This window comes from Aythya ferina (assembly GCF_964211825.1).
Source record: "Aythya ferina genome assembly, chromosome: 1".
NCBI classification, from domain to species: Eukaryota; Metazoa; Chordata; class Aves; order Anseriformes; family Anatidae; genus Aythya; species Aythya ferina.
The window spans coordinates 80,382,752-80,404,770 of NC_140296.1; the positions used below are offsets into that span (position 1 = coordinate 80,382,752).

Consider the following 22,019-nt stretch of genomic DNA (forward strand, 5'->3'; position numbering starts at 1 on the left):
AAAGGCATTGCCAGGTGGCAGCTGGTCGGTGCTGTGGATGCGTTTCCCTGTCACCTTCAGCCCCTGATCTTGACGGCTGTCTGCAGCGGGGGCTGATAGCTGCTGGGATGGAGAGGTGCTTTGGGAGCTGTGCTAAAATAATGCTCCCTGACGTTAGATAGGGAAACGTATGGTAGGTGTAATTTAAAGCAGCTTTGTTCTCCGCAAAGAATGACAATGTTATTAAACATGCAGATCGGGGCAGCACTGCTGGCACAGCTTCAGCTCAGCTGCCTCTGCTGAGGGCAACGAGTTGCAAAGTTTCCAGGTCTGCCCCTTCCCAGGTGAAAGCACCCACAGACCCACGTGTGCCAAGCCCCTCACCCCAGCTGCTGGTGAGGCAGAAGGGTCAGATCCTGGCACAATGGGAGCAGGGCTTAGACCACATCAGGGATTGTCCGTCTGTTTTCCTTGCAGATGGCTTGTCTGTGATGTCTTGCGTTGCACATCTTTCTAAGGATGCCACTGTTAGTCTGAGAAAAATCAAGCTAAATTAGGAACCTGAACTGAAGTGAGATTTACTGTGTGCGTTTCATAAGTACAGCAGTTGCACATCATCCACCAGTTTAAGCAAACAAAGGTCCTTGTATTGGTATCCTGCTTATTTACTCGGCCTGAAACACTTCCAGTGCTAATTACATCTTCCCTTGAAATACATTGGTGCTTTCAGAGTGGGATGAGTAGCATGCAGCAAACCTAAATTGATTTCTTTTTCTTCCTGGTAGCAGTTGTAGGTGTAAATGATTACAGAGGTGATGCATGGCTCGATTTTGAAGGCTACGCTCTGTTAATTCTATCATTATTGATCTTTGGGGGTGACTATGTACAAAAGAAATAATGATTTATAGTGAATATTCCATCAAACTAATTGCAAATTATCCTAAAGATACATTTGCTTAAAAGTGTCACTCTTCTGCTCTGCAAAAGAGAAGCAAAATGGGACCTTTCGGCGGAGCCGTCTCACCAGGCCCTGAGAGGGCTCTCTCTGAGCCCCACCTTTATAACTTGCTCCTTGTATGATGGCAGCACTGAGAATACTGTCACCCTGACCTAATGAATTCATCAGTCCCACAGTTTCTATGAGAAACTATTCTTTTTACTACAGACAACGTTTTCAAGGCAGGAAATGAGTTTGCTGCTTGCTTTAATAATGTGCATAAGGCTTATTTCTTTCTCTGTGCATTAAGAGATAATCTGTAAGGTTAGGAAATGTGGCTTTCTGTAACATTCACATCTTTATTAAGACCTAAAATAATAAGACCTAAAATAATTACAGGAGTTCCACACTTATAAATGTAACAAAATATAAATAGTGCTCTTTGAGACGAACTTTTCATTGGTTTCACAGTACGGTGCTGCTTCAAAGACTGTTAATGTTCTGAAGTCCCAACTGAATTTCTCTCTCTTTCAATGAAGAACTGCCTCTGCCGCGGTTCGTGGCGCTGAAAAATGACAGTGACGTACGCTATGGGACTCCAGCAGAGCTCCATGGAGTTAAGTTTCAGGTTCCACACACAACTCTGGAAAAAAACTCCTACAAGAGAACAGATGAAGGGGACAAACAGGTAACGGGCCTGTCTCCTTCAGGCCAGTGCTTTCATTGCTGTCATTGTGCTTTCTCCTGGGTCCGGCCCTGGAAGTGATGACACTCATGTGAGCTTACACAGTTTTTCAGCACAGTGCTGAAGATGAGCTCCTTAGGTGAAAAATAATCCCCATCGGGACTGTGCTCTTGTTTTGAAGATCTCTCATACCAGTCACATCCCTGAAGGGAATTTATTTATATGAGCATGTTTAAAACTCAGCCCTGTAGTCTTCTGTGTAAGTTCTTGCAATGTTGTAGTCCTCCTTTGTGCAGTGCTATTTCTTGGAGAGTACAAGAGGAGGGGGGACAGAAAGAAATCTGTCTGCTCAAGGGGGAATAAGGAGGAAAGTGAGCGATTTCTCATGGCAAGCGTGATCCTTTGTCACTCCAGAAATACTTAGCTGGATAAGAGGTGCTGAAAGGGGGAGAGCTGGTCGCGAGCCACTGTTTCTGGGTGGGATAAGGCCACCGTGCTTCCCTCCTTACTAATCACCCCCAGGGGTAGTCCAGAAGAAAGCTCTTTATCTTGTCCTCAGTGAAACACCATTCCAGCTTCTCATGCTCTCAACTGCTAGCGTAACAAGGCTGGCTAAGGGAGGTTTGTGTTTCTTGCATTTGGGAGAGTTGAGAGTGCTCATTCAGAGACATGCAACTTCACAGAGCAAGCAGTATTTGCACAATTTTCCCAAGGCATAATGCCTTCTCTTAGGGTAATGCTTGGGGTCATACCATGGTTGCCCCATGGCAGACATGTCACCTCCTTGCACTGTTCACACACACGTGTGACACAGCGTGACAGCGCTGTGTCAGCCTGGGTGATGGCGTTCCCAGCCAGAGGTTAACCTGCAGCAACAAGCTGCTGCAAGACGCACAGCTGGTGTAGCAGGATGAGGAAGAGGAGCATGTACATCTCCGGCCTGTGTGCATTGACACTGAAGCAGAGCACTGCCCTCAGACCTCTGGCTCCATCTGGGTTGTCTTTGTTGTGTTGCATTTTCCTTTCATACAGTAAATTGCTTCAGGATCGCATCCCCTTAAACACTTTCTGTAAAATCAAGAGAGAGTGAGCAAGAGAGCCAGTAACGCCTACAAATCCACCAGGTGCTTAAAATATCAATTCAGAGGTTTATTTTAAATTCTTGGTATGTGTTTTAGTACAAAGAATGCTCTCTCAGAAATAATGCCTTCACACTGAGTAAACGCGTTATGTAAATCCAAAGATACCCACTCACATTAAGCCTTCTGCACTCACTCCTTCAGGCATATTTGGAAGTGGGATATCTTAAGCTGTTTGTTGTAAAGCTTCGCTATGCCGTTGCCACGCTTTATCCCTAGAAGGCTCAATACCAAATTCTGTCTTTACCCTCTTTTGTTTTTTTTTTAATGAGAATTTTCTTGGATATAGAGAGAGCCTGAGGGAATCGCAGTGTTTTCCTCTTCTTTGTCCATCATGTTGCATTTGCTTGGATTGTGGTGCAGAATTACTTGGCTGTTTTGTTGTCATCTCTGAGTTCCTTTCTGCGTTGATGTGTTTTTGGAACAGGAACCCAAGTCTCCACCGATGTCTCCAATCTGTTCACCTCCTGCTTCTCCGTCTACTTACCAGAGAATACCCTTGACTTATGGATACAGTAAATCAAGAAGTGGGCTGGAGCAGCAGCATGGAGGTAGGGTAAAAGTTGGAATGTGCACACTGTATTCAATTATTCATATTTTTTTTTCATAGAAGCATCAAAATTTCAAATGGAACTAGCAGTCAGCCTAGTGTTTTTAAAATGTAATTATATCCGAGTTTTGGAAAATGATCCAATCATGTCATTTTATTTTGCCTAAAAGCTTTTCTTTGATTGTTCACTCCTGTCTTCCTGTTTGCTTTCTGGTAAATTAGTTAGATTTATGTGTCACTGCTCACAGATAAATGCTAATACCCAGTCTCTGACAAGGTTACGTGCAATGTATCTCGATGATTGAGCATTTGTGAGTATTTTCAGAGCGTATGGTGCTTTTGGTATAGTTAGAAGAAAAACCCACTCCTGATTTCAGTAGCTGGTCTACTACTATTTGAATTGACAATGAACCTTCCTTTGCAGGAAAGGATGATAAGCTCTCCACTTTCATAACGGAAATAACAATAGGACATGAATGTAAACGCAGTCCCACAGTGTAACACGGACAAAACAGATAAAAATAAGGCACTACAATGATGCTGTGTCCTTGATCTTACTGCCTTTAGAGTAGGTGGCAAAATGTTCTGGTTTTAGTCAGAGGGTAGTGGGACAGAAGCCAGTTCTTACAAAGGCTTGAGGAGCTTGAGGTTTTTTTTTTTTCCCATCCCACTCTTAACACAGCTGAGTGATGGCTGATTTCTGAAAAAAGCAATATTAGTGAGATTGTCTTCTTGTACGACACATGTTCTGCTCTAGTGAATAAGACCTGCAGCAGACAGCATATACCCTGAAGACCAGTGCACTAGGAGTGAGGATGCCATTGGGAACAGCTGCCCATGTTTACCTGTAGTGTGCTCTACTCTTTTCTGGGAATTTTTTCAGGCTCTGTCAGTGACTTGCTTTTTTTGAGAGAGTAGGGATAAGGTGTATCTGAATTTGCATGCAGTGGTAATTTCAGTGTTTCTCGTTGAATTGGCAGCTGTGTAGTGTGTAGACAGCAGCCTCCAGCTCAGGTATCAACTTCTTCTGAAATTAATCATGCAGCTGCTTGAGGTGATAAAATCTTGGAGGTGTAGAACTTATACACCCTGTTTCTTACTTCCCAGGAATCACTGGAAATTAAAATAAGGGCATAGAATTTTTCAGCTCAGCCCCTAATGCCTTTCCAGAAGAAATTCTTCAGCCAAACGTCTTCTCAGTGGAAGTAACTGAATAACATGTTATGACCTGTGCTGTACCAAGTGCCAGGCTAGATGACCTGCTGATTCCTTCTGGCCTTTAAGATTAAGAACCTTCCAGTTTCCTGATGAGTATGCAAAAGGCTAGGCTTGAAAACAACAGCACTTGCATATGTGTCTGAGGTGATAACTTCACAGAACTGATCTTGCTAGACTTAGTTTGTACTGAAAGCATGATTCTGAAACTGGGACAAAGTGTCTCTAAGGTCAGCCTTTTGCACTGCAACTATGGCTATATACCAGTGGAGTTTACTTTTTTCTTGTTAGTTTTTATGTTTTTCTTGCTAGCAAACACATAGCAGTATGACCTTGCACTTAGATCTCCTCTTGAAGTGCTTCTGTATATTTTCCAACTTCCTTCCTGTGTTTTTTTTCTTCTGAAATTAGAACTTGTACAGGAATAAAAATAGGGACCAGGATAAGACCACTTAGGAAAGCGAGGGGTTTCGGGATGTAATTTTTAAGGTCTTCCTGAGCTCAAAAATGCCAAGTCTTTTCATCAAGATTCCTTTAAATGCTGTCTATCTAACGCAGACTGTCTTTGTTGTGGCACATTTTAAATGTGCTGGCAGCAGAAGTTTTCACTCTGTAAAAGTTTGCAAGTGAGTTGCCTTTGTGTTTGCATACTTGACCTGTTTCTAAAACATTGTTCTTAAATGTGCCCTTATGTCACTGCTTACTATATTTACTGCCTTAGAATGCAAGAGACTTAGCAAAAGGAGTAATTTTCTTTACTAACTTTACTCCAAAAAATGTGAAGTGGTGAGTCACATTTTTTGATTTTCAACAGACATTAGGGAGGGGGAGGAGAAGAGTATATGGAAGATTAATATATAGAAGATCTGTGATTTCACTGTTAGATAGTGTTGTCAAAGCATGTGTTTTTACATCTCAGTTTACTATTTCTTGCTTCATGTAATGCCTTTTGCTATATAAGGCTGTAAGTACATAAAATGTATAAAGATATAAGCAGGTTATATAGATAGCTACTTCCACATTGTGAACAATGCTTTCTGTTATCTAATAATATGCAATGACAATTCCTATCAGTAATGTCTGAGGAAGAACGATGTAACAGGAAAGACAAGTGTGTGGCTGGAATTTTGTTGTTGAAGACAAAATCTACTTTGATACTATGATGTGGGGTCACTGTTGCTTGACCTTGCGGTATTTAACTTTTTGCTTTAGGCTAGTAGAACCTTTTGGATTATTTTCTCATTTGTATACTTATTTTAAATGTCTATAGCTCCTTATGAAGTCAGACACTCAACTCACCAGCAAGATGGATCGTCATCAGGGAATTATGGAGCCAAACCTGCACACGCATGTTCAACTCTTGGTCGGGTAATGAATTGCATGTGTTTTTTTCTTCAGCAATGTTACTTCTAAAATTACAGATAAATTAAAACAAAACAAAAAATCAAAAAAAGCAAAAGAATTCTCCGTGGTATTTTTAGACAAGAAACTGAAGTGTGCCTTTTAGTATATGAAAAATAAAAAAGCAAAGATGATAGGAAGAAGAAATTAAAACGAATAGTATAATTACATTGCTGAAGCTAAGTAAAATGAGAAGCAGCAAATAGCACAGATAGGAAGACTGGACTGAGAATCTTTAGTTCAAAAATTAAAAAAAAAAATGTTGAGGTTATTCTAGCAAAAGTAAAACATTTTCATTTGAAATACATAAGGTTTCACTGAGGTTCCTGCTTGATTTAGAATGTCATCTGTAACACATACACAAAATTTATGTTCTAATATTCTCTGTATTACTGTTTTTACCCCAGCTTATAAGATGGCATCTCAAACAGAATAAACAAATCTCTGGCCATTTGTATGCTTTTATGATATGAGTCCTATGTTCTCCTGCTGGCTGGAAAAGCGTATCTTTCTAATGTTCCACTGTGCCTGCTGTGTATTTATTATGCAAACAGGTAGTTTGCCCTAAGGGGGGTCAGAGCTCTCCTAAGGGAGAGCTTTTCCTAAATAAATATGACTCAGGGCAGGGGATCCATACTTCTTCTGTTACATGCAGCAATCCACACCCATATTAAAATGTCACCTGAAGCTCAGGAAAGGTTCTACAGATAATGTCACGTAATTTGTGCTAACTTGAAATGAAATTGAGTGCATTTGTTCAGTGCTTTGAAATGAAAATTAATTTACAACTTTATGATGTTACCTGTTTCAGGGATCTTTTGATGTATTTCAGAACTGGTGTTTTGCTTTGATTCTTAAGAAATTGAGAGATGGATGTCAGGGAAAGGGTTTTGGAATTGGTTAGAGCCTAGTTATTGTTCATACTTGCCCCCTCCCTCTTTAAGAGTGCTGTTGTCCAGGCCTAAAGCATCTTAAACACCAAGTTATTGCAGTTTAACAAAGACACTAGTTATATTGGCAGACCTCTTCTAGGCACCACCACCAACCTAACAAAAACGGCGACCTATCTTAAGTGAGTCAATCAGAAAAGCATATAAATAAATTGATAAAATGTCCTCCTCTAGAATGTTCTTTTTCCCAAACTTCAGCTTTTTTTTTTTTTTTTTTTTTATTTTATTTTACTGAAAACGTGTGGAACAACAGAAAGTCAAGGAGATCCCTTGGGACTTGCAAGTCTGTTTGAGCAAAATGCGTGCTGAGTTACCTGGGTGAGCTATGGATCCAGAAGCAGTCTAGCTCCGTAGTTACAGCATCTCTCTAAGGCTAAATATGTAGTTTCCTAGCAGAACTAAATATGTCATGGACTGTGCTGCATATATATAGCTGTAGGTCCTTTATTAGTCCCATTTTAGGTATATATATTGCTAGGTCAGTTTTAAAAGTAAAGAGACAGTAATCACATGGCCATTTCTGCTTCTCATCTTTCTAAAATGTCTGCTACCAGAACAGCATGAATCTGGTCCATTGAGGTTTCCAGAGCCCAGTCTGGCCCTTCTGGCTGGTGCCAGTGGCCCTCCTCTCAGTCTCTTTCAGTGGAGCGGGAGCAGCCAGACAGCAATGCCCATTACTCAGATGACCCTTGGAGGATAACTGAGGAGCAGCGAGACTACTATGTCAACCAGTTCAGGTCCCTGCAGCCTGACCTGAACTCCTTTATTTCAGGTAAGTGTTACCAGAAATGTCTGTGTCAAGTAGAGGAGCCAGGCTGAGAGACATGAAGTATTAAGTAGATAACTTAATTATTTCCTTTTCCCTAGAGTGTATTTGTGAATGAGTTGATTGTGTTTTATTTTCAAAGGCAAGCAACTGAAAGAACAAACCAATTATTTGGGCATTATGTTTTTTTTCCTAAATATGAGCATTAATTCTTTCAGAAGTGGTTCTATTTTAAAAGCTGACCATTTGAAAATGCATCACACGTACTTCAATTTTGCAGGTACACTTTAATATTGCAGATCTTTTTCCTTTTCATGTCAGTCCCTGCAGGTTTACTCTGCCATCTGAGAATCAGGCCAAGGTGTTTTTTTCCTCTCCCTTGTGCATCATGCTCAGAAATCCCAATGCTGCTTTTTGTTACACATCTGCAGTCCTGTTGTCCTCTTACACAGGTGTAATTGTTGGCAGTTAAAACCAAAAAAAAAAAAAAAAAGGCAGCAGTAATAATGCGGATCAGGTTTTTGCCCGTGGTTAAGCTGACTGCAGAGCTTAGGGGAAAATGACATGAAAAATTGTGACTTCACACTAAAACAAAGTTGTTATCTATTTCCAGTGCATGATTTGAAACTGCTGAGAGGACGAGCACTGCTCAGACTTGAGGCAACACTGAACTGGTCCTGGTTTTGGGAAAATGCTTACTTGTAAGGAGAAGTGTTGGGGTTCAGTAAAAAATTAAAAAGGACTCTTATTCTAAGGGACTGTATTCGTAGATCAAACCTGCAGTGTGTATTGAGCTGAAAAAGCCCTAGTCTTGGGCTTACTTTCCCAACAGAAAAGTGGCAGCATCTGTGTGATGAAAGTTAAGCATGTGTTTAACTCTCCTGGGTGGTTAAACCTGAGTGTTTATGGCTTTGGGGGACTGAGATTTCGACCTCCAGGTGGTTAAAAGCAAATGCTGGAGAGCATACACATGGTGAAAGTGTTGTAAGAGTGTACTGAGATTGCATTTTCATCGTGAATGGGAGGATCAGGCTGCCTGGGAGAGGCATCCCCACAGGTACTGACAGTCTGGCAAGGAAGAAGTCGCAGGTTTACATTTTACCAAGTCCTGCTACATATTGCTGCTCTTCAGCAGCATCTGGGATTCAGGAGGCTCAGATGCAGCCAGAGGTTTAAAGGAATATCTGGTGTTGACATAAATCAGTGCTTTAGCAGTTCTTTACCTCAGTTAAGTCTCTTTTGTATAATTTGCTTGAGAGAGGAAATGGTTGTTCAACAACACTGTATTTCTTTACACACCTATATAGGTCTGTGACTGTGTGTGTATATTCATGTACAACCTTTCAGGGAGCTTTGCGTTTGCCTTTATATTGTGTGAGACTCTCAGGCAGTCCTTGCACATCCAGAATTACTTTTTATGAATGATAAATTCGAGCTTCACACAACATCCTAAAATAATTAAACTGTATAAATCCTTGCTGCAGGGTGATACAAGCGCTAGGAGTTTGTCCAGGCTTAGGAAGTTATTTAAGAAATCCATGATAGGAAAATCCATCAGAAGTTACTGAATATTTCAATCCTACTGCTGGTTAGAGGCTGAGGGGATATTCTGGAGCTGTATTGTTATGTGGCTTTGTCATGGTCTTGTACTCCTCCCTTGGCATCTGGCGTAGGAGAGGACATGCTGCAGTAGATGAATTTTGTACCCGTCCTTGTTACAGCCTTCCTCATGCGCTGCAGTGGGCGATCTGACCTGAATGCACAAAGGAGAGAGGGGTGTCGACCAAGAAGTCTGTGTTACCTTACATTATGTAAAATATTGCCATATATTTTATAAGCCTATATACTGGCAGGGCTTCCAGGACACGGGGAACTTGTGCTGCCTCAGTAGCCTGTGTGCGCGGGATGGTGAAATAGTGGATTTGCTAGCTAGGAGAAGCATGACTCTGCCACACACGTGGCTTCTGGGTGAAGCAGAGACATTCGTGTCTGATATTTCATTACTGGTGTCATGGTAATGTGCTGGTTAGAATCACTTGTACTCAGGGCTGCTGTCCTCTATTTATTTTTCCCATTTGGAGGGAATGGGGAAATGAGGTCAACAGCTCTGTCTGACTTAGTCACTTATTCACCAAGAGACAAATGGTCCAACAGCTCTATTAGGTCTCAGTTAATCTGAGTGTCTGTTGAACGTAAAGTACCCAGCTGCTTCTGGTGAAGCAGCCCTGGCCAAATGTAAATAATTGGAGATTTAATTTCAAACAGTTGATAAGGCACAGTTTCCCAACAGGTTCCGTGGCAAAGAATTTCTTCACGAAATCAAAGCTGCCCATCCCAGAGCTTTCTCACATCTGGTAAGTACTGTAATAGCGTTTGGGATGTGTATCCTGTTTTTCAGAAGATACCTAATTCAAGAGTTCTTGTTAAATTTTAAAAAGTGTCTTCAGTTGTAATTATTGCTCTTATCTCCAGAATCACTTTCAGACCCAAGCAGCAGGGTGCTCATTGATCTTCCCGACACGCTTGTTTTCTGTAGAGATGTTCGCCTACTCAGCAGGACGGGGAAGGTTTGAACAGCTACGTAACCGAGAGCTGTTCTTAAGAGTGTTGTAAGCAACATCATTAGCTCAACAAACTGACATTTTTCATGAAACGATGTGGAGGAAAAGCACATTTGGAGTGTTTTAGCTGTGTTGTTGGCTTTATGTTTCTGGCTGTGTTTTGTCAGATGAAGCCTAATTAATACCTAATTTTTAGTAAGTGCAACTGCATAATTCATCAGTGCTTTTCTAATGAACCAGTACACTTACTTTTAATGAACTTATTTAGAAATGATTGCAGATGGAACTGTACATGATAAAATTTGACAAGAATTCTATTACATTTTCATAAACAACATGGCACTTTGTAATTCAGCATCATCCTTCCATATAGATAGGAAAAGCAAACAGTTTAAAATGTTGATTAAAAACGCTGATAGAGTTTTTACTTTTATATATGCTTTTATGAGGATAGATGTGAGGAAAAGCTTCCAAGAGCCTAAACATCTGTTGGGGTCAAAGAATATGTCTGGAATCTTTTCAAAGCGGATTGTCAGTCATGAAATAATGAAAAAAAACAACACAACTGAAGAAGCATCATACTGGGGGAAGTGAATATTAGAATTTAAATGAAAGATTATATACGAAGAATGGATTAACCCAATATGTAACAAAACACTCTGTTTGTATTGCTGACATAAGCAGTTCTCTGCAAAAAAAATAATCAAAGAAAAGCATTATTTTCTAGTAGATGATTATAATTTTGTAATGATATAATTTATCAGGTCATGTCACTACGTTAAACACATGGGATGTTTCAGACTTTGCCACTATAACCTCAACAGCTTGAAAAATACTCATTACTTTCAAAGAGTAGGAAGTTACGTATTTATGTATTTTAGTCACTGTGCTAATATAATAGTAATGTAATAGTTATTTCTGGCAGAGGAGTTGATTTATAAAACCAAATTATTCAGTATGAGTATCAGAAGTCTGGTTTTATTGTTTGAGAAGAATGCAGGAATTAAAGAGACAACAGATTTAATTAACAAACACTCAACACTAACATTTGAACATGTCAAGAACATTAATTTACCTTAATATTCTTGAAGCTAGTCAATGTTGCTAATTAAACATTTGCCGAAGTCCACTTTTAACTTTGTCTGCTCGAATTGGCTAAAGATCCTGCATGGATTATCTAAAACTGCTTTCAACCACTGGAAAGTTAATTTCGTCCTTAGAACCACAGGGTATGTATTTCATGTCATAACATAAACATAGCATTATATTGTATGGTAAGATGTATAATAAAAATACACCACCTTAAAAAAGAAAAGCTGCAAATCAGTATTAGAAAATTAGCTCCATTTTCCTCAGGACTCAGAAATAGACACTCCCGTGTGGGTGGGAGTTGTAGTAGCTGTGATCAAGTAGAAATAATAGAGGTGCTTTTCCTTTATCAAAATAGCCGTCCTCAAAAAGCTCCATCTCTGTGTCTCCTGTGACTGCACGAGCACGCTTCCCTGAGGCAGCGGCTGGGGAAACGTGCGGCTCTCGTCCCTGCAGGGAGCTGAGCGACGTGGACTGCGACGGGGCGCTGACGCTCCCCGAGTTCTGTGCTGCTTTCCACCTGGTGGTTGCGAGGAAGAATGGTTACCAGCTGCCCGAGACGCTGCCCGACACGCTGTTGCCGGATTACCTCCAAGCAGGTAATGTCCCTGTGGCAGGCAGTGGTCCTGTGGCCACCTCAGACACTCAACGTGCCTCTAAAGCAGTCTTCGTTTTCCATGTCACAGGTAGAGCTGAGTTCGTTGCTTAATGGCTCCCCAGTTGCTTTTTAAATCATGAGGTTTTAATTCTGTTTATGAGTCGATTGCTGAAGAGGGAATTCCTGAAAGCACAAAACAGAGATGCGAAATGTACCAGTTGTCTGCCTCTTAATGCCTGTCACTCTGCTCCCGTGTGCTTCAGGTGCCATTACAGCTAAAGTGGCAGATGATTACCCGTAGCAAGAGGTGTATGGCTTTTAACTCCTGGTGATTTTCCCTTACGTATCTGTCTTTTGAAGACATGCTGAAAATGGTGCTGGACTGGTTTGGAACTTACTGTGCTAATATGTATATTGGATGCAGTCATCAGTTGTACCAAAGGATGAATTTTGCTGTAATTCACGTCTTATATATATATATGCATATATATATCTTCTGCTATAAATAATTTGCACTAGTGACAGAGGGATTACAGCGGTTTGTCTAGAACGAGGATAAATTAATCCAAAATACAACATACCTCAGTAACAAAGTGCAGCGAGAGACATGCCCTTTCGTTTCTTCTCTTCAGTTATGTCTCTTGTAATTATAAATGAACGTTGAAATATATACTGTTCCATCTGAAAAATGTGCATGACTTTCTAGGGCAAGGAGGATTAATCACAGATGATAATTATAGTGCTAAAGGATAATATTTAAGACCTAATAAAATCTCCATTAAATTTGATGACACTGAATGTATTAAAAGGCAGGAAAAGAGCAAATCAAGCTGCAGTTAGGAAAATTAAATGTTCACCCTGTATCAGATTTGTGAAATAATTTCTGATGGAGTCCATGTTACTTCATATCCAAGGGAAGAAGCTTCTGTAAAACCTGCACCTTCAGGTCTTCATCACTTTTAGTCTCTCTAATTATGACATTCTCTTGTCGTAATTACAGCTACCCTTCTCCCACCAGGACCACCACTTTGCTTGCTAGCCTCACTCCTGATCTCATCATAAAATAGCTTGTAAGCTTCTTCATGCTTCTTGTTGGCATGTCTTCACATTAAACGTTTTTGGGTAACTCTGCAATGGAAATAACTGTCTACGGTGGTATCAAATCATTGCATCAGGGAAGGAAGGTGTTAAGCTGTGGTTGTTCTCTGGGAGTTCTCTTTTCACAGAATCACAGAACTGTAGGGGTTGGAAGGGACCTCAAGAGATCATCGGGTCCAACCCCTCTGCCAAAGCAGGTTCCCTAGATCAGGCTGCCCAGGTAGGTGTTTAGACAGGCCTTGAATATCTCCAGAGAAGGAGACTCCACAGCCTCCCTGGGCAGCCTGTCCCAGTGCTCCGTCACCCTCACCATGAAGTTCTTTCGCGTGTTGGTGCGGAACTTCCTGGGCTCCATCTTGTGGCCATTGCCCCTTGTCCTGTCCCCGCAAACCACTGAAAAGAGGTTGGCCAAATCCTTCTGTCTCCCATATCTCAGGTATTTATAAACATTGATAAGATCCCCTCTCAGACTTCTCTTCTCAAGGCTGAACAGACCCAGGTCTCTCAGCCTTTCCTTTTCTTTCTTTTCCATAATTTGTGCCTTTTAGCATTGAGCCCTTATCACTTCTGTAGATGATTGTTGTGATTATTGTGTTGGACACAACCAAGCATTTCAGACCGATTTATGTGAAAGAGTGGAAAGGACTATTTGTTCCAGGCACTCTAAATACCATGGGTAATAAGCTAATGCTGTTAGTTTGAGGATCAGAAAATGTCTTACGGTATTTTGCTGCCTATTCAGAAATCTGAAGACTTGCATAATAAGAAGTGCCACATCTCAACACACTGAAGCACAGTGAATCACAAGAAAGAATACAGACCTGTTTGTATCAACTTCTGAAATAAAAGCATTGATAAATAAGCAAATCATTATATACTTACCTAAAATGTCAAAATATATGTTTGTTTGTTTTCGTGTTTTCATAGTATTTATTTCTCTGAAACTTAGGTTTTATTTGTCTGGTTAGGAACATGATAAAGATTTCTGGAAACTGTTCTTAATTAGGTTGTATTAAGTTCAGAATAAAACAGGCTGTTTCATTCCTGGTTTGATTGGAGCAAAATGTTCACATCTGATAAGACTGTTAAAGCTTCAAATAAAGTGGCTTGGAGCATAAGACTTTTAGAACAAATTAATCTTGCTAGTTTTACGGCTTGTTCTATAAACTACAAGTGCAAGGCCAAATTCTGTCCTGGCACAGCTCCACTGACAATTTGACCCACCGCCTTCTTTTCTGAAAGTTTTTATTAAAACAAATTAAAGAAAATCCATAAAACTATTTGCCCTGTATGTAACCCACTATATTTTAAATTAAGACAGATTTGCAAGAGCTTAATTTGTTCGGCTGAACTAGATGCTACCCAGAGACTAGGAATTTGACCTGAGAACTGGTTATTCTGTCTTTCAATATATTGATCTTAAAGAAAAAAGGTTTTCCAGCTTTTTAAGCAGATTCATGTAAGAATTAGTAGTCTTGTGGTGGTACCATGGAAGGAGTTGAGCCTACAGATTAGAACTGTGATTCTTGTGAATATCGCCATGAAAAGTTGCAGGGTTGATTTTGTTGATTTTTTTTTTTTTTTTCCTCCTCTCAGTGCTGTTTAGTTAAGAAATACTGAAGATGATATATACTGCAGCAATGACTGTCATTAGTACATTTGTACATAGTAGTGTGTGCTTGTTTTTTACTGGCCTTCAATTTTAGTGTGTAATGTAGATTCTACTACACTTTTCATTATTTAAAATACCAAAAATTAGAGTTGAACATTTGGCAAATACATGTACCTTTAACCTTACTAAGACAGCAGGATATAAACTATAAGGCCAACTAAGTTGATACCTTCTGCAACAGAAATTATACTTGTTAACACTTTCAGGACATTGTGTTTTTCAAGATTCAGGATGGAAAGATTTTCTTCATACTTTTGTCATCTGTCATTAGTATATCAATTCTGATGTGTAGAAATGAAGGGCAAAATGATGTCAGAACAGGTTTTTAGAAGAGGGTATTAACCAAATACTTGTCGTGGCTCTGGTTGATTTTTTTTCCTTCTTTTGTTTTTGGGTTTTCCTTTCTCCTCTAGCTTCTTTGAAGCCTCTACGTGACTGCGCACTGTTTGATTCTTACTCTGAGTCACTGCCGGGCAGCCAACAGACTCGGGACTTCAGCCGGACAGAGGTGAGGAGGTGTGAGCAGGGCAGCTACCTGTAGAGCACAGAGCAATAGGACAGCCTCACGGTTGCTGTGGTATGCATAACAAGAGCTGTGAGTCTTCAAGAGGACTTACAGAGTGTCCAAGTTTAGCGTTAAGCCATCTTACACTCCTCTCTCAGCCATTCCCTCTGTGTATGGAAAGGGCAGGCAGATTTTTTTTGAAAGAGATAACCCACAGAATCCAGCTTGCAGTAGGCATCTATGGACTCCAGCCTGTCTTGATGCTGGAGTCTGTCTGTGGAAATAAAGCTTACTGTTGGTGTCCTGCTGGGCAGCATTTGGCCCTCCTGTGCAGGGATCCAGGAGTGCGGAGCAGAGCCCGTGATGGAGGGGGACTGTTCTGGCACAAGGGCAATGCTTAGGGGAGATTTCTCATGAGTCTGAGTGGGTAAGAAATACTACGTTTCACGTGCAGACCTTGTCCTAGGTTTCCTGACCACCTAGCTTTTGAGTTTTTCTTCCATTTCCAGAGCTCCATTTACACACATGCAGATGAAAACCGTCTTGGTTTATCCTGGTTCTTTCTACCTTGCTTCTATGGGGACTGAAACTGTGCCTGGTTTTATGCAGTACAGACATGCATAGCTCAGGTCTAGGTGGTTCAGTCCCCATTTTCATGGCCAGCCTTCTAATAGTCTAAGGAACTAGCATCTAATGGTTTATGTAGCAATTGTAAGGAGCTGGAAAGAGTGTTTTGAGGTGTAGGAAGGGGGAAGGATTCTTAGGGATCCATTGTAAACAACGTAACTATGGATGTCAGCCTTGTAATGAAAGACTGCTGCAAGCAAAACTAAGTTAATGAGAAGAGTTTATTCTTGAGGTTAAAAAATGAGGCTTTAAAGATGCTGCATGTTGAACTAACCATGGCCACTGAGTTGTGCTTGGATATTGTAGCTGTGAATATACGCGCCGAGGGATTTAAGGGTTTAGCATTTAAGGCAGTGAATCAAGTGGCAAGCTGACTGCAAGAACAGGCTTTCAGCTCAGAATTGTTAAGACTCTGAAAATTGCTGTGGATTGCTGCCGTGATTGAATAGAAGGTCCTTCCGATGCTGCTGCCAAGTTAAAAAATTGTGGCGTGTCATGCCAGCTCAGCTCAGTAAGGCGTCTCTCCAGTTATTTCATCCTCGTGTCTGGTTCTGGGGTGTTACTGGGTCAGAACCCAAATCCCCTGTCAACAAATTCAACTCGGCTGATAGCCCCGCCAGGCAGGCTCTCCTGAACTGCACATCTGACTGTTATGTATGCTTGGTAATATTGCAGTCAGTGCTTTTAACATCCACGCTGTCTTCTGAAACTGTTAAAATATGCCTGGGTCTCCCCAGTGCGCTTGCTGGGTATTGCTTTTATCTAGCAGCTCGACCAAAGCACAGTAGTTGTATTGGGTTTTGACAGCAGTGCTATTATCCTGGTATTCTGTGGCCTAGGGCGTCCTCATTCCAGTTAGGATGCTGGCTTCATAAATGATCACCCAGATATGCAAAATAGTCTTCTGTTAGTGCAGAGTTATGAGGAAGTTTGTTCTTCAGTAGTGCAACCCTTGGGACTGTGAGATTACAGCATTCATGTGTATATTTCAGAAAGCTCAGAAGTCCTGCTTTCAGAGTCATCTTGTATTTCTTAGTTATAAGATGTCATTTCAGTAACCTAACCAGTACAATTCCATAATCTTATTAAATGTCCGTTTTTTAGGCTCTGTTTGTTTGTGGTCCTTCAATATAAGCGCAGAGTAGGGATAAATCTAAAAGGAGATCATCTAAGCAGTTAAATTGTGTCTTTTTTTTTTTTTTTGCTTTTTAGATTTTTCTGCTGCAGTGGAGATAATAATAGCAGGCACATCATAGTAAGAACTAAATAGCTTCACAGGCTATACAGCACAAAATATTAAAAATAAAATAACAAAAAAAGAGTAACAAATCCTCCATTTTGCATTTAATTTTTCATTTGATTTCCAAAATTTAAGGCTTTCAAACCTCCTGTGCCTTATCTCTGCTCTCTCCTTCTGAAGGTGTTCTGTCCATAAATGCCAATAACTTGCAGATTACTGTGCTGCATTTACAATCAGATAATGTTCTTGGGGGAAACAGCTGGGTGTTCTGCTACTCCATTTCTGTTCTGCAAAATCAATTTTTTTATGGGTAGCTTGAAAATAAAGAAGAAACTGTTACGTGATTGCCTGTTGGCTGAGAATAGATAGTGTTACCTGAGTAAATCATGGTTATTTGCCTGTCTTTGCTCTGTTTCTTTACTGTCTGGGACCTAGAGGTGTTGAGCAAAGCTCTCAGTTTGTTGCAGGGCCTTGCTATTTTGGTCCTTTGTTATCCAAAATTAGTGGAGCACAAAATCTCATCTGAAACCTGAGTTGAGAATGATTTTGATTTAATTTCTGTTGCTGTTGTTCAGCTGATGTTTCTATAATCAGAATAAATGCCCTGAAAGAGTTTCACTTGGAAGGTCAGGGATTCACCTCCCATTCATCTCACTCTGTGGGAAGCGCAGTAATTCACTGTTGCAATTTAATTTGTAGCTTGGCTATTTGAGGAAATGCAGTTTAGATACCTGATCACTCCATTAGAAATACTGTATTATCAATGCAATCGGTTATGCATTATCTCTGTGCCTTTGTGTCTTTCCATGTCTCATCAATTCAGACTGTTTAATTTAATTTCAGAAGACCATTTTTACTGTGACTGCTGAACTACAGTACTACAGTACAGTGGAGACAATTCCTGAATGCCTATAAAGAAATTAATGGCAGGAGACGAGTCACCAAATAGTAGGCTTTGTTAAACTTAAAAAGCACACAAATTCTGGTAATGGTATGCTCAAGAATGACAAGAGCGACTGCTTTTTGTTAACTAGAGTTTTGTCTTTTTGTTTTTTTTTTTCTCAAGTTTTTGTCTCCCACTCTGATTCTGGTCTTTTTTTTTTTTTGGCTCCTTTCCACAAGCCTTCTCACCGCCAAACGCTTAAAGATAAGACACAAGATTTCTCACTATATGCATAAAATGACTGTCTGGGGTTGCTCTAAACTCTCTCAGTAATGTCATACTCACAGTTCATTTAAATTTGTGAGTCATTCCATCGATTCAGGCATGCAGTGAATTAGGTCTTTAGTCTTGACACTCTTTTCTTAACAGCTGATGAAACCAAGACAGAAAATAGCGTCACGTCTCATCCACTCCCATGCTATAGCAGCACCAAGAGTTGCTATTTATTGTGCGCTTGAAACATGAATCCTTAACGTCAAAAGATGAGTGTGAATCATAATAGGATCCGGCAATTTTGAGACATTCAAATCTGGATTGCTTCTGTGCCTCTTCCTCCCAAAATTTTTTCTTTTTTTTTTTTTTGTTTGATCAGCTTGAATTAGTCTGTGAAGAGCCACCTGGTCCAGAACCCTTGGTTCTTTCAGATGTGGCAAGCTCTGTAGCTAAGCCAATTGGTGACCTTTTTGTTTTCCTTCCTTGTAGCCTTGATTGTAATATATAGTGTCATGGCTAACTAGGGATGTTAAGTGTTTTGCTCAAACATTTTCATGATCCAAAAGCTATGGTTAGGGTATGTTCCTTCCTCAAAAGCATTAGGGAATCCCACGGGCAACTTTATAAAACAAATTTCATTGCCCTTTACTCTGGACTTGGCCCTGACCTGAGGTTTTTTGAAAATGTCTGCAAGTTCTATGTTTCTGGATTCTTTTTTTTCCAGTGGGTCTTAAAAAAACAAAACAAAACAAACAAACAAACAAAACCAACAAACAGCATTGCTTAACATTTAGAGAAGCTTGAGGTTTCTGCTGTTTGATTTATTGTTGTTTTTTTTGCCACAGAATTGTTCTTATAGATAATGGTAGTAGAATTTGTTCCTCTTTCCGTCTTGGTAAGCTATGCAGCAGAGGTTACAAGAACCACAAATGCTTATAGTGTAAGTTGCTGCTGAAATAAAGAACAGTTAGGAATAAGACTGGTGTGAAGTTCCCCATTTTCCCATCAGAGGCCTGAATGGGACTGCTAATGAATGCTGACATGCTGATGAAATTTTTTTCCCCATTTCTGTGAATGCATGCAGAAAGAAGAGAGCAGTCCAAGTCAGCTACCTCAGCCTGCAGACTTTAGATGCAGAACTACTGACAGTGCAGTACAGCTTGAGGTTTCGCTGAAAAGAGTTTTCTCATGGAGACTAACTTGCGTGAAGAGGCTGGAAAGGTTTCTTCAACCCTAGTACAGGTGTTAGACCCAGAGAAAAAAAGAAAACACAGAATGTCATTGCTCTGTTTTGGGAAGTATCTCTTTGCATGTAGTCCTTAGTTCTTTGTGATTCATTGTTGAATTGCTTCTTTAACTAATTTCAGGAGTGAAACTGGTGTACCTTTAAAAGCAGAGAGGTATAGCTGTCTTTTTAAAGCTCTTCTGTGCTTCTTTATCATATAAAGCAAGTCTTGGTACAAGAGAGAATATCACCTTTATTTGTGTTGGTCTGTGTTCTTAGCTATTTGACTATGGAAATGCATGGGTCTGCTATGTCAATCACTGTAATAACCAATCTTCTGTCTTTAGAAGACATCAGCTGAAGAGGTGCCTGATAACTCTGCCCTGTTACAAGATACAAAGAAAGATGACAAACAAGGTATTCAAATGTTTTTTTTTTCCTTTTTTTTTCTTTTTAGCTTAAATTTTGTGTGATAATTCGTAATTCCATATTTCAGCTGATAGAAGAAACGGTATGTTTAATTTCTAAGCTAGCTGTATGTTGCTGTAGGTTTAAAGAGACAGCTATTGACAGCAGCTGAGTTGAAGAAAAATATATGGATGGGTTTGCTTCAAAATCAGTTTTATCACATGTGGATGATACGAAGTACACCTTCTAAAACAGGCTTAGTCCAAAGGCAAATAATATTTTTACTTCATATTTCAACAAAGTTTCAATTGTCATTATCAGGAGTTTTGTAAGAATAAAAGCTAGATTGTGCCAAATTTGGGATTTCCCTTTTTTCGTCAAATAGCAACATTTCAGAATTAGTTTTGATTCCATTAAAAAAAAAAAAAAAAAAAGGAACCACTACCAACCCTATATTTTCTTGCAAAACAAAGGTTTTAGACAAACAGGACTGAAAATACTTGATTCATTTATGCCACTTGAAATATGGGAACAGCAAGCCACGTGAAATTGAAGTGATCTTTTCGTTTTTGCAATCAGCAGCTACTAGGGCTTCCAGAATTAGCACTGGATCATAGCATAGTCATTGCCTTTTATATTCTCTTTTCATTGACCTTTCAGGTTCTCACTTGTTGTCCCTCTCCCTCAGCTGTGGGACTAAAACAGTTGTGGGTATTTTCTTGTCTGATTCTCAGAACTGGATTATACATTCATAAAATAATAATAATAATAATTAAAAAAGGGGGTTGGTGTAGATCCTGACCTCCCATTTGTTCCCATGATAAGGAACTGTGAGACCAGGTAGTCCACATTCCTTCCAGTTACAGGTGTGACCAAGTTTGGCAGATTCCCAGTATCTCTGGGTCAAAGAAAGGTTGGCAGAGTTTGTAAGACGTTTGGGTAAGTCAGCATATTCCACAAAAATTGTGTTTTGTTGATAAGGTGTGTTTTGTTGTAAATCATGAAGTGTGAAAGCAGGACTTGAACCATGAAGGTTATTGCTTTCAAATGCTGAGGGAAGATTCACTTTTTACCTGAGGAATTTGTTTTCTTCCCTGTTTAGGCGAAGAACTTGTGCTTTGTTCTGGATAGGTGACACGTGAAATCAGATGGGAAGCTGCTTTGGTGCATGCAGTCCTTCACGGCTGAGGATCTGCTGTATTTGTGACAGAGATTCCTGCCTTTTCAGCCAAAGAACAAATGCTCTCGTTCTACTACTTATTGCTATTCTGGCAAATGAAGAGCAGATTGCTGTCCTGGCTGGGAAGAAGTTCCCAGACATCAAGAATCTGTAGTTCAGGACTGTAGAAGCAAATTTCCCTGCATTTTCAAAACGATACAAGTAAATTAGCTCGACTCTGTGAGCTAATACTGTTAAGTGGGGGAGATAGTGCAAACAGAACTGGATCCAAGAACCAGACTTTTCCCACATATGTTTTATTTGATGAAGGCAGATGGAGATGAGAGATTTCATTCCGAGTGGTCATTTATAATACGGTGTATTACACTGCATTAAAATATGCTACAAGGATGTCTTAAGAAAGTAATTAATAAAAGATGCGTAGACATGGATGGAACGGGAGTAAGTGCAAAGCATTGTGATCTCCTAAATTTTAGCCTCGGCTCTGTCAGTGCCATTTGACATCCCCTGGAGCAAGCTGGCGAGGCTTCAACTACCAAAAGCTGTTGTCTCTGTTGTGCCTTGGGTTTCGAGGTTTGTAGGTTCAGAGAGATGCATCCCAGCTCTGCCAGGTGTTGCTGGCTGCCGTCTGTGCAGGACTGCTGCATTGCTGAAACACAGGTCCTTCCTTTTGTGCATTCAAACCCCGAGTTCTCAAAATTTGGGATTATTTGGCAATTTGGGCATAGGCCTTTCTGTTCTTGACTTTTGTGCTACTAAGAGTAGTTACTGCTTTTGGGTGTTTGGTGTTCTGAGGATATTTCGCTACCTTTGGTTTCTTTTCATGTACGCTTGGCTTTATTAGACATTCCAACTGATACTGTTTTAGATGTTGCTTTCTCAGAGCTATGTCTACAGATATTACCTGCACATATTTAAAGAAATTTTTGTTTTGTTTGTTTTAATAAGCTCTTAAAGTAAGCACCGCTGTCAAGACAATACCAAAGGATTTTCAGCACTTGACTGTGAAAACAGGTAAGAAGAAAACCATTCACTTGT

General features: G+C 40.1%; 1 protein-coding gene across 3 annotated transcripts in view; it reads left to right on the forward strand.

Annotated features, from left to right (window-relative positions):
* Positions 1-22,019, forward strand: part of REPS2 (RALBP1 associated Eps domain containing 2) — a 96,054-nt gene that overhangs the window by 30,966 nt on the left and 43,069 nt on the right. For 2 of the 3 annotated variants that reach the window (XR_014695861.1, XM_084529168.1), the window contains exons 3-11: positions 1,456-1,604; positions 3,168-3,291; positions 5,776-5,873; positions 7,490-7,628; positions 9,913-9,976; positions 11,729-11,871; positions 15,054-15,148; positions 19,741-19,810; positions 21,930-21,995. Coding sequence is in view for 2 of the 3 variants with exons in the window: in XM_084529168.1 (XP_084385294.1) it covers positions 1,456-1,604; positions 3,168-3,291; positions 5,776-5,873; positions 7,490-7,628; positions 9,913-9,976; positions 11,729-11,871; positions 15,054-15,148; positions 19,741-19,810; positions 21,930-21,995 (948 nt within the window). In the remaining variant the exon portion in view is untranslated. The remainder of the gene's footprint in view (positions 1-1,455; positions 1,605-3,167; positions 3,292-5,775; positions 5,874-7,489; positions 7,629-9,912; positions 9,977-11,728; positions 11,872-15,053; positions 15,149-19,740; positions 19,811-21,929; positions 21,996-22,019) is intronic. The other variant, XM_084529169.1, reaches the window with a different exon arrangement.